At 42.9% G+C, this 13351-nt stretch overlaps 1 protein-coding gene across 2 annotated transcripts in view; it reads left to right on the top strand.

The window, feature by feature from the left end:
* FH (fumarate hydratase) overlaps positions 1–13351 on the top strand; it is a 173747-nt gene that overhangs the window by 77281 nt on the left and 83115 nt on the right. For both annotated transcript variants that reach the window (XM_073671459.1, XM_073671458.1), the window contains exon 4: positions 10961–11137. In XM_073671459.1, the coding sequence (XP_073527560.1) occupies positions 10961–11137 (177 nt within the window). The remainder of the gene's footprint in view (positions 1–10960; positions 11138–13351) is intronic.

The following is a 13351-nucleotide window of genomic DNA, read 5'->3' as shown; positions in this document are numbered from 1 at the left end:
AGGAGATTCTCATCCAGACCTGGGTACCATTCTACCTGTAAAAAAAGAATAAAATAAAGTTTATATTCACCTGTCCGGCGGCTTCTCTCTGAATGCCAGCATTGCTTGAGGACCTGCATTGACGTCACAGTCATGTGACCGCAGGCCCTTCACCGCTCTGTCTCGCGATATGCCGGCAGCCGGGAACCAGACAGGAACGAGCGCTGCAGCCACGCCGGGGCCTCGGGGGTGAGTATAGCTTTATTTGTTTTCATTTTTACGGTTCACACTGTATAAATCCATGCTGTTTGCATGGATTAATACAGTGTGACCTAGTTGTCAAGCACTTTCCAAGTGATGCTATCGCCTGGAAAGCGCTTGTCAATCTGCATGCGGAAACACATGTGAATCCACATGTGGATCCGCATGTATTCTGCAGGAAAAACGCATGCACAATCTGCATGCGTTTTTTCTGCCAGGGAGATGCAGAAATGCTGCAGAAATTTTCTGCTTCATTTCTGCATCGTGGGCACATAGCCTTAAAAAAAGAATTTAAAATACAAAATAAAGATTATACTTGCCTTCTGGTGGCCCCCGTTGTTTTCTCCGCTGCGCCCGGTCTGTTGTATGGGTCTTGGTGGTGTGAAAGAACCTGTCATGACGTCATTTAGTCATGTGACAGGTCACACGACCACCGACGTCAGCGGTCGCGTGACCTGTCACATGACTAAATGACGTCATGACAGGTCCTTAAACAGCACCGCGACCGATACAACAGACTGGACGCAGCGGAGTAAACACCGGGGGCCATCGGAAGGCAAGTATAATCTTTATTTTTTACCATTCTTATTCTTTCTTTTTAACTATTACTTGGTCACACTATATAAATCCATGCCGGTTGCATGGATTTATATAGTGTGACCAGGTTGTCAAGCACTTTTCCAAGTGATGCTAAAATCGCTTGGAAAAGCTCTTGATAACCCGCATGCAGAAATGCATGCAAAAACGCTTGACAAACGCCTCTACCTGGCGGGAAAAACGCATATAAAATCCGCATGCGTTTTTCCTGCCAGGGAGAAGCGAAAAAAATATGCAGCATTTCTGCATCGTGGGCACTTAGCCTAAGGGTTGTAGTTTCCGTTCAGCTCTCCTTAGTGGCTCCAAATTTGGATTGTAGGTGACTACTAGAGGCACCCGGTTGCGTTATTGTTTGGTTTTGTAATGTAGGAGATGATTCCTTGATATTCTGATGGCTCTTGTAATCTGGTTCTCAATTGTCCTTGGATGGTAGCCCTTATTCAAAAAGGTCTTTCTCTGGCCATCAAGGTGTGTGTCTCTATCCATAGGGTTGGAGCATATCTGATTGTATCTGATGGCTTGGCTGTAGACAATAGAGGTTTTTGTGTTTCGGATGGAGACTGTCCCATTAAAGGCCCCGTCACACTAAGCGATGCAGCAACGATCCCGACAACGATACGACCTGTCAGGGATCGTTGCTGCATCGCTAATACATCGCTGGTGAGCTGTCAAACAGGCAGGCTCACCAGCGATCAGGGGAGCAGCGATATCGTGGAAAGAATCGTTCCACGATGTCCTGCTCCTGTTACCAGCCTGCTGCTTAAGCAGGAGCAGGCTGGTAACCATGATAAACATCTGGTTACTAAGTGCGCGTGTGCCCCTAGTAACCCGCTGTTTACCATGGATACCACTCTGCTACGGTGCGCGGGAGGCTACCGTTCACCTTAGCAGAGTCGTATCCATGATAAACATCGGGTTACTAGGGGCACACGCGCACTTAGTAACCAGATGTTTATCATGGATACGACTCTGCTAAGGTGAACGGTAGCCTCCGGGCACCGTAGCAGAGTAGTATCCATGGTAAACAGCGGGTTACTAAGTGCGCGCGTGCCCCTAGTAACCCGATGTTTACCATGGATACCAGCCAGATCGTTGGTCCCGCTGGTCACACACAGCGATGTGTGCTGGCCAGCGGGAGGCCAACGACCAAAAAATGGTCCAGGACACTTTGCAGCGATCAGCGACCTCACAGCAGGGGCCTGATCGTTGCAAAGTGTCACACATAGCGACATCGCTGGTGAGGTCGCTGGTGAGTCACCAAAACCGTGACTCAGCAGCGATCTCGCTAGCGATATCGCTATGTGAGACGGGGCCTTTAAGATATGTTGGACAGTCGATTGGCTTCTGGTACAAGGATGTCTCTATTTCATTGTTCTGTAGCTTGATGATGGTGTCCAAAAAGGTAATTTCAGTACAGGAGTAGTTGAGTGTTAGGTTGATGGTGGGCTGAAATCGATTAAGTGTTCATGGAATGTCTTCAGCTGTTGCTCAGACTCCGTCCAGATGATTAAAATATCGTCAGTGAAACGATGGTAGACCAGAGGCCTGATGGGATATGAGGACAAAAAGTCACTTTCAAGCTTGGGCATGAAAAGATTTGCATACTGTGGAGCCAGTTTACTTCCCATTGCTGTACCAGTAATTGTGGGTAAGGATGAATTTTGTAAGTTTCACCACAGAATCCGCATCAATTACTGTGTTCTCCATGAAGATTTTGCAGGCATTTAATCCATCCTGGTGTGGGATATTAGAATACAAAGATTCCACATCCATGGTGGCCAGGATGGTTCCTTCTGGTAGAGGACCTATTGCTGCTAGTTTATTCAGTAGGTCCATCGTGTCCTAAATGTAGTTGGGTGTATTCTTTACCAGGGGTTTAAGAACAACCTCTACACATCCAGAAACTTGCTCAGTAAGGGTGCCCACACATTAATTAATTGGTCTTCCTGGATTACCAGATTTGTGGATTTTGAGAAGCATATAGAATGTCCCTATTCTTGGATTCATCAAGCTGACAAGATACCAACTTGTTTAGTTCCTTGTAATAGTCCTGTGTAGGGTCAGACTCCAGTTTTTTGTAGTAGCATGTGTCCATCAGTTGTCTGTTTGCTTCGTTCATGTAGTCTGATGTGATCATTACTATTGCACCACCCTTGTCAGCAGGTTTAATGATGATTTCTTTGTTGGTTTTCAAAGATTGTATGGCCTTTCTCTCCTGGGCACTGATGTTGGATGCTTATCTCCTGTTTGTGTCTAGGATGGTGGATTTTATCACATGTCTGAAGGAGTCTATATATGTATCCAAATGAGTGTTGCGTCCAGGTGGAGGTGTCCAATCTGACCTCTTCTTGGTTGTCTAGATCCCTTTTCCTTCAGTTCGGGTCAGTTCTGAATCTTCTGTAGCATTGAAGCATTCCCTGTCTCCTGAAATAATTTTCCATATCACTTCAGAGTTCAGTTTTATCTGAGACCTTAATAGGACAAAATGAGAGTCCTCTAGAAAGTACAGCCAGCTCCGCTTTGTTGGGTGTATAATCTGAGAGATTTATGTCAGTTAGATGCTTCTGTGTCTGGAATGGAGTGGTTGTCCAAGTCGTTAGGTTTTGGCTTTTGTTTTGTATATGTTTGTATAACGTCTTGAATTTAGGCGGAATCTGTGTAGCTTCTTTTCCTTGTTATGAATCAGAAGGGTCCATAGTTTGTTTTAGTATTGCTGTAATTTTTGCTCTGTGTTTTCTGTAATTGTTTTCCTCGAGTTTCAAATTGCTATTGGACTCTACTCTTGATGCTGTAGAAGACGTGCAAAAGGTGGTTCCTTAGTCTCTCAGAAGTTCTGTGACAAAGGTTTTGTGCATAATGAGTATTGTAATACAAAAATAAAAATCACATAACACTAACCACCTTGATTTCCTCACCCCCTCCACCGCTTGTTTTCTCTTGCTTTGTATCCTGTCATTCCAAAACTTGTTTGAAATCATTGCCCAAAGGACCAGGCCATTTTATTTTTTTCTCTTTGCATCTCTTAAACAGGGCCTTGCTCTTGCCATGTAATTTTTCTCTCCTTTAGCACAGCTGTACTTTTCCTGATTTACTTAGGCTGTAGTCCCACCCCCTCAAAAAAAAACAATTCCATCCAGTTCTCAATGAACCCAAATCCTTCTTCTTGCATTTTATGCTATTTTATATTGCTCCCTAAGCTATTGCTGTCTTTCTAGTAACCTGCTTGGTACTGGTTGCATTTGTGAAAACACACACTATCTTGGAGGTCCTGGACTTCAGATTCTTTCCTTTGTTCCTCTAAATTTCCTTTTAAAATCCTTCAATACCACTGACAAGATTAATTGTACCAATGTACCATGACTGCTAGGTTTTTGCCAGGCTGACCCAGCAGTCTATTGATCTGCAATGTATTAAACCCAAACACTTGTTTGACTTTCGCAGTCAATTCGGTAGGTCTTTGGTTGTCCATCTAATAAGACTCCCTTACCACCTATATCTGTCTAAGCTTTGCTTCCTTCCTACTTATTCCAGTCCTTTTCTACATCCAGTAATTTTTCTTGTTGCAAGGAGTAGTCTCTTGAAGTACAGATGCTAGTCAATAGGCTTCTTTAATACCTGCCAAACAGGTGTATTTACTAGTGTGTACTAAATCAGGGCTAGCTTCCTTGGTGCTCTCTCCCTACCCATTATTCTAGCTCTTGCCCAGGTAATGACCTCAGGTTTCTGAAGATTTCCAACTATAATCTCTGAATAGACACCCATAACTTGCTACCATTGTCTATAGTGATATACTTAATTTGGATTAAACAGTAGAGTAAATATGCTAAATAAAATCATTATTTCTCTTTCTAAATTATAAACTTTTTTTTAGCCCACAGTACAAATCATACATAAAATACAAAACCTTAACTTCAAATGCCTTGTGTTCAGCAATGCTTTTCTGTTCCACTCAGCAAAACTATTGGAGTGTCTGTATCTTATAGCTCATTGACTGTAGCATATATTCTTATAGCTCTGCATTGTTACAGTTTCTGGTATTCCTACTAGAAGTTTCAGAATAAATTATCAATTGCATGCTGGGTAGTGCACCTGCAAATTCTCACATTGTCCACTAGGTGTTAGACTGCGTGGCAGGACATCCTATGACTATGGGAATGGTCAGTTTGTTAATTTTGTAATTATTTTTCTAACAAAAATGACAGCGAAACTTCACAACAGTGTTATGATAAATATTGCCATATTTCTTATTTAATGGGAAACACAAACGCAGGTATTTAATAGAAATCTAGTGATATTTTATCGAAAGCACGAACATGAAATTTTCTCGCCTGCTGCCGCCTTCTCCAGGATCCAGCGTTGTCACTCTTTTGCAGACTCTCCTGATCACAATGTGCTCTGCGTGACCTGGAAGTCGCTTTTACAATGCAAGTCTGTTGAGGGTCAGAATAAGGCTTCATAGTATTACATTGTAAGAGAAGAGTTAGACAGCTGTTTGCTCTCCCGTCCCAAGTGTGATATCTGCATAGAAATACATGCTGTCACGTCCGGGTCCGGAAAGCCCGTCCGAATTGTACGGGCGTCTGACTCTCCCCTTACAGTGTAAAACTATGAAACGGAACGACACTGGATCCCTATGTGTATGTATGTATGTATGGTATGTATAATGTTATATAAATATGATGAGCCAGTTAGGCTAGGGTTATATCATAGCACTACAGGTTCTGATTAGATGCATCGGGAAAGCCATGACTAGGCCAGGCCATGTGTTCACTGGTCAGACAGCTGGGGGAGCTGAGCCGTGTGGGTTGTGTTGGAGCTGCAGATAAGAGGAGACTGCACATGTCGTGTGCACCAAACTGCAAGTATCTCTGGTTGCTATGGCCAATAACCATATTATATTCCCGAATTGTGACTAGCTCAGCTGTGTTTGAGTCACCAGTGAATGTGACCCCAATGAGCCTGAAGCAGGACCTGGATGAAACCCTGGTATTACTTTGCCTTCATTGGAAAAGGACTGTGTCTTTTGTTATTACATATGTGCCAGGAAAGACTGTTTTTATTTAAAGAGCTATGAAAGTTTATGGAGATCAATAAACCTCACATTGCTTTGACACAAGAATCTGTTGTCTGTGTGAACTGTAGTGTCTACCTGAGAGCGTGAATCCCTACAATATAAGAAAGAATACTGAGGGCACTACCAAATATGTTGGGATCAGCCAAATGCATACTTAATATGCCATAAACGAAGAGAAAAGTATGCAATACAATGGAATCACCATATAATGTAAACTTTATTACAAATGAAGAGACAAATCAAGACCTAAAAATTAAAAAGCCAATAGGCGACGTACATACAAAATAGGAGTGTCTAAATAGGACAAATGCCTAACATCACCTGCCTACTGATGATGTCCAGAAGAAGTTTGCAAATACTGAGAAACAAAGAAAATATCTACTATTTTCAAATGAATGAATAATTATTTGTAGCAGAACACCACATGTGGAACCAATATCATGCATTTGATCTACAATTAATTACAAATAACTGATGCAAGTATCAAAATAACAATCGCAATGGTCACTGCTGCAATACCCAATCTTAAGTTAAAACTAAATATAAAATGGACCTGTGAATGAAGGCAAAAAGATGGATGAGGAAGAGACCCCATGCGTATCACCACCTGCTCAGTGGCTTCCTCAGGGAAAAACTGAGTCTTATTTTCAGCGTTGTCCCTAATATTTCAGTAGGAATAAATTAATTTACAAAGATTTATATAGCACCATTGATTCCATGGTGTTGTACATGAAAAGGGGTCACATACAAAATACAGATATCACTTAAAGTAAAACAATGATAGACTGGTACAGAGGGAAGAGGACCCTGCCCTTGCTGGCTTACGTTCTACAGTATGGTGGGGAAGGAGACAGTAGGTCGGTGGGTTGCAGTATCTCTGGTGTTGAGGTGGCAGCAAGGTCATGGCAGGCTGTAAGCTTGTTTTGAAGAGATGGGTTTTCAGGTTCCGTCTGAAGGATCCGAATGTGGTGGCTAATCGACGTCTTGAGTCACAGAATTCCTAAGGATGGGGGATATTCGGGAGAAGTCTTGCAGGCGATTGGGTGGGGAACGAATAAGTGTGGAGGAGAGAAACAGGTCTTGGGAGGACTGGAGATTATGTAAGGGAATAGATCGGAAGATTAGTTCAGAGATGTACGGATGAGAAAGGTTATGGACTGCTTTAAAGGTCAGTGTTAGTAGTTTGAACTGGATACGCTGGGCAAGGGAAGGGATTTACAAAGGGGGGTAGCAGAGGAGTAGCGAGGCGAGAGATGAACTAGTCGCGCAGCAAAGTTAAAGATTGATTGGAGAGGTGCGAGTGTTAGCAGGTAGGCCACAGAGGAGGATGTTGTGCAGTCGAGGCGGGAGATAAGGGCATGCACAAGAAGTTTAGTAGATGGGGGGTTGAGGAATGAATGGATTCTGGAAATATTTTTGGACAGGAGGTGGCAAGAGATTTGGATGTGTGGTTTGAAGGACAGGGCCGAGTCAAGGGTTACTCTGAGGCAGCAGATTGCCAGTACGGAGGAAAGCGTGATGTAATTTATTGTGATAGAAAGATCAGGTGGGGGAGATACGCGAGATGAAGGAAAAATGATGAGTTCAGATTTGTCGACATTGAGCTTGAGGAAGCGAGAGGAGAAGGAGGATATGGCTGATAGACATGCTGGAATTCTGGACAGCAGAGGCGACATCTGGGCCAGAGAGGTAGATTTGAGTGTCATCAGCGTACAGATGGTACTGGAAGCCATGGGACTTTATGGGCTGTCCCAGGCCAAGGGAGTATAGATTGAGAAGAGTAGGGTTCCTAGGACAGAGCCTTGAGGGACTCCAACAGAGTGAGGGTGGGATGAGGAGGTAGTGTGGGGGTGGGAGACACTGAATGTGCGGTTGGAAAGGTATGAGGAGAGCAAGGATAGGGCAAGGTCTTTGACGCCAAAGGAAGGGAGGATCTCTAGTAGGAGGTGGTGGTCAACTGTGTCGAAGGCAGAGGACAGGTCAAGAAGGAGGAGTATAGAGAATTGTCTGTTAGCTTTGGCTGCAAGTAAGTCATTAGTAATTTTGGTGGGGGCGGAAGCCAGATTGTTGGTTGTCGAAGAGAGTTATATGAGAAGTGAGAGGAAAGTTCAGCGTGAACGTGTTGCTCAAGGAGTTTGGAGGCGAGTGGGAGCAGCGATATGGGGTGATAGCTGGACAAAGCAGTTGGGTCGAGGAATGTTTTTTTGAGGATGGGCGTTATTGTGGCATGTTTGAAGGCGAGGGGAAGGTACCAGAAGTTAGTGATAGGTTGAAGAGATGGGTTAGGGATCGGCTGAGTGTGGGGGTGAGGTTGGGGAGGAGATGGGATGGGGTCAAGTGCACAAGTGGGGAGGTGTGATTTGGAGAGGAGACGAGTAAGGTCTCCTTCAGTGATGTTGGAGAGGGAGGTTATGGGGGAAGAACAATGGTCTGGAAAACAAAGGGGTTGTAGTGGTCGGACAGTAAAGACTTGCCTTGTTTGGTTAATTTTTGTTTTTGAAGTGTGTGACAAACTCCTCAGCAAGAGATGAGGGGGCAGTGGAGGGCCCACAGCCTGCCCCACCCACAGCCTGGCATCCACCGTGGAACCAGGAAGAAAAAGACCCCCGGCTGCTGCCAGCACTTGTCGTGACATCAGCGGATGTCAGAGCCGGCTGCAGTTTGGGGTCACGTGATGCCTGTGAGCGGCCAGCGATAGCACCGCTCACAGGCGTTATCTGCAGCAGAAGGTATTTACAAAAAGTCTTAGGGGCCCTGGGGGGATACATTGGGGAGGGTAATCTAAAGTAGTAGACAACCCTTTAAACTAAGTACAATTAGTTAATAGTTACTCGTACCTTCTGGTCGCTTCTGGCATATTTCTGATTAGACACTTAAGAGCGACACTTCTGAGCCAGACCACAGTCAGACAGACCTGGCCCTCTAATGTTATAGAGCTTTATCAGCACATAGTGTGGGTCAGGTGTGAGCAGAAGGGAGGAGCCGCAGGAAGACTGGTCACAGAAGCACAGAGGGGAATAATTAGGAGACAGAGGCTAAAATGCATTTAGGAAATAACAGACAAATGCAAACAGAGACCAGTGTGTATTAGCATCAATGGATTGAGGTGAGAAAGTTGCAGATGGGATCACACATACCAGGATATAGATACAATATGTGTTACCAAGATAAGTGTTACCAGGTGTAGAGAACATAGATCATGGTAGATCTATGAAGTGGATTGGCATCCGGAAGTGCTTACAGTGCATGCGCAAACAAAGAATATAAAGTTCATATAAAGCAATCTTCGCGCAGGCGCTAGCGCGTTATGCAATGAGCACCCAATCAATGCACAAATGCCAACGCCTCACTAAAGCAGCATATAGCTTGTGCGCAGGTGTCAGTACGTAAAACCTGTTACGTCAGATAAAGGGTGATCAATCATTATGCAGGCACTAACAAATTGCATTGAAAACACTCCTTAAGGTTTTAACACTTTACTTGTGCAAGCAGATACTTATGGGAGGGGTAGTCTCTCATCAGCTGATGCCTGTGCTCAAAGTAAAAAAAAAAAAAAAAAGTTAAAATTGATCAATATTCAAATAAAAATAAACACATTATACTCACCTACACCTAATTCCTGAAGCCCTAATTAACCACCATAATATTCGTATATCCTTCGTAATCTAGTTAATCCACCCTGTCACATGGCGATCTCGCCTATAGGACAGTCACGTCGGGAGATGTGACTGCTCTATCCGGCAGCCGGCGATACACTGTCTGGAGCGTAATTGCTCCCGCAGTGTATAGCGCTGTGCTGCCGTGAGAGAGGTCACACGAGTTTATCAGCTGATGAGCTCCAGTGATTTCACGATGCAGCAATGGTGTCTTAAGTGAGCTCACCGGAGCTCATCAGCTGATGAACTCCAGTGACCTCTCACTGCCGCTTAACGCTATACACTGACCCAGGAGCGATTACACTCTGCTGATGTGACTGTTCTACAGCACAGCTGGCTGCACATTGACATGAGTGATTACACTTCTGTGTCCGTGTATAGCGTTTAGCTGCCGTGAGAGAGGTAACAGGAGTTTATCAGCTGATGAGCTCTGGTGATCTCACTTACGGCACCACCACTGCGAGAGAAATTTGTACACTTGAGATCGGTGTGAGACGAAAACTCTGGATTACAACGAATAGGTGAGGAATATTGTGGTTTATTATTTATTTTATTTTTTTCAGGGGACAAGGGCATCGGGGATTAGATGTAGGTGAATATATGTTTTTTATTTGAATATTTATTAATTTTAACTTTTTTTTTAACTTGGATCACAGATGCCGGCTGATGAGATTAGTCCTCCCATCAGCGGCTCCTGTGTTCGCTATTTACAGTGACAGCAGGCGTCGGCTGATGGGAGTAGTAGTCTCATTAGCCAATGCCTGTGACCCGCAATAAGCTTTTTAGCGCGGGTGACAGCTGCAGGATCACGCTGGCATCTGACAGCGTGTTCTGGCAGTAACGATGCTGATCAGAGCCCATTTCCCGCACAGTCACGCAGATGAGAGTGGCAAACCATGGATGTTCAAGGCCCTGTTTGGGATAGGGTGCCTGAACACAAACTTTTTTAGCTGTTAGGCAAAAGTTGACAAACCCGAGCATCAAAAGGTTTGATCATCTCTATATAGGACTCATTTGGAGATAATGCGTATATATAAATATATGAAACAAACATCCAATCAATGACAAATACCAAATATAAAGAAAAAAAAAAAGAGTGATCAGAAAAGGCATGTTTAATAGATAAAATATAAATATTTTTATTTATATATTTAAATAAATAATCTCTGTCTGTCACTCAGCTATCTGTCTCTCTCGCTGTTTGTCTGTTGCATATTGTTTTGGCAAAAAAAAATGCTTTACATTAGAAATTGACAATTTTCACAATATAGACAATTTATTTTTTTTTAAACTAATTTAAGGGAAGACATTTCATTTGAAGAACCTTATAACCTGTCAGATGACTTTTTTTTTTCTCTTTTTTTTGTCTTTTCCATCCCCTCCCTTACTTGAGGTTTCTGCTGGTAAGTTAGATGATCACTTTCCACTAGCTGTTTGGCAGACCGGCTCTGGAACACAGACCAACATGAATATAAATGAAGTAATAAGTAACCGAGCCATTGAGATGATGGGTGGAAAACTTGGAAGCAAGAATCCTGTACACCCTAATGACCATGTTAACAAAAGCCAGGTATGTATTTAGTAATTATTTTTGCTATTTTAGTAATGTTTGTTTTAAAAACAAATGTTTTTAGAAAAAATATATATATATTTTTTTCTAAGTCCCCATAGGGGACTCAAACCTACAGTGTATATAGTTCTGATCAGTCTCCTATAAAGCATAGCATGGCAACAATGGAAGATTTCATAAGTTATCTTTATGCAGTGGCATCCCATACGGTACCCCGTGGTCATGTCGCTAGGGGAGTACCTGATGGGAATTTGGAATGGACGCCATGGTTGACTCTTGATAATTTATATGCCAATCATTGACAGTTATACACAGACGATCAAAAGGTTTGCATTTTTTTTTAAAAAGTGTGATTCATTCTGTCTGGTTGTTGTGATGCCATTTCCCTAGTTGATTTTAGTAAATCTGAAGCAAATGCTTGTCAGCTAGAAGGATGAATATTGTGTTTGACATTCTTTTATCCCTTTTATGTGTTAGTTTTCACCATTTGCTGAGCCAAATGTTTTGCATATTCTGTGATGGGTAGTCGAATTTTGTCAAAGAAAATTTTTGTGTGTGTTTTTAGGTTAAAACCTGGCAAAGACCAAGCCAAATTTATCACCAGATGTCAGGAAGCTTATTATTCTGAGAGTGAAGACAGGCAAAAGCCAAAAAGAGATAGTTATGGAATTCAACTGTTCTCAGAGTCAAGTGTCACTTATATTAAAGAAAGAAAAAGAAGGTTATGGAACAGCTGACAAACCTAGAAGTGGACGACCAAGGAGAACTTCCTCCAGAGTTGATCACATTATTAAGAAAAAGTCAGTTTCTGATGTCCATAAAAGTGCTGTACAGATTTCGCACACAATATGAATGAAGAATATGAGGTCAAAATGAGTCGCCAAACTGTGGTGCGACAGCTAAGTGCAGTCTGGTTGAATGCACGAGTTCTAGTCAAGAAGCCTTTCATCTCTGCAAAGAACCGGAAGGTCTGACTTGCGTTTTCCAAAGGGCACAGCCAATCTGGTTGTTAGTGATGGCAAGCACTATTTATACCGCCCAATTGAAAAAGGTAATGATGTAAGGTAAAAAAAACACCTACAGTGAAACCTGTTGGTGGCAATATCCTTGTTTGGGGCTGCTTTTCTGCATCTGCCATTGGCCCTCTGCATAGAGTTCATGGAAATATGAATGCTACTATGTACAAGAATATACTGGAAAATGTAATTCTGCCACATGATGAAGCCAAAGTAGGCAGAGGATGGAAATTCCAGCAAGACATTGATCCTAAGGACACATCCAGAAATTGGTTAGCAAAGAAAAATGTTGTAATGGCCAAGCCAATCACCTGATTTAAACCCTATAGAGCACCTTTGGGATGAGTTGGGGCCCGTACCCATAGCAATGAAGATAAATTGTTTGTAGATTTGCAAATGGAATGGAGCAAGATCTCTCAAGATGTCTTGAATACCATAGTGGCCTCAATGCCTTGTTGGTGCGGGGCAGTAATTGCAGCAAGAGGTTATGCTGCAAAATAAGTTATGGCATTGTAAGCAATGAATTGCTCTCTATTCTGTGATCAATAAATAGTATATGCAAAACTTTTGGCAGTCAGTTTTCTTTAATTAAATGACCATACCTATATTCAAAAGCATTTTCATTAAATTGAAGGTCTTGCATGATGACAACTTCATCACCAGGAAAATGGCATCCCAACAACCAGACAGAAGTAATCACACTTTAAAAAAGAAAAAAATGCATAACTTTTGGTCTCCACTCTGAGTGATTGACAGCAGGGTTCAGAGCTGTTGTTTGAGGCAGAAGCCAGTACATTCCCTGTATCTCTGCCATCTCTGGCTCGACCAAGCGAGAGCTGTCAAAGAAGAGGGGACTGAGATAGATGTAAAATCAGCAGTTGGGTAGGTGTAGTTAAATGGCTGCGCTATGATGCACCGAGTGCCTGTACTGTTTACACATTCATTGTGTCCCTTTAAGGCTATAGTCTCAAGTATTGAAGTTATTCTCTTTCCATATCCAAAGGATATGGGGAATCATCCCGATGGCTGGGGTTTAAAGCAGCACTCCCACTAAGTTTTTATTCATGAAATGTGTGTGCATGTCTCTCTCCGGTGTCTAGCGCTGTTCTTCTCTTCTTTTCAGTGTCGTCGCCACTCTGCTGACTCTGTGACTTTTAAATAGAAGCCTATGGAGTGTCAGAACAAGGCTTCATAGGCT

The sequence above is a fragment of the Phyllobates terribilis genome, unplaced genomic scaffold (assembly GCF_046119375.1).
Source record: "Phyllobates terribilis strain yellow unplaced genomic scaffold, ASM4611937v1 Scaffold_3__8_contigs__length_932513732, whole genome shotgun sequence".
Lineage (NCBI taxonomy): Eukaryota > Metazoa > Chordata > Amphibia > Anura > Dendrobatidae > Phyllobates > Phyllobates terribilis.
Note: the sequence above shows the minus strand (reverse complement) of the source record. Positions and strands in the feature narration are given on the sequence as shown.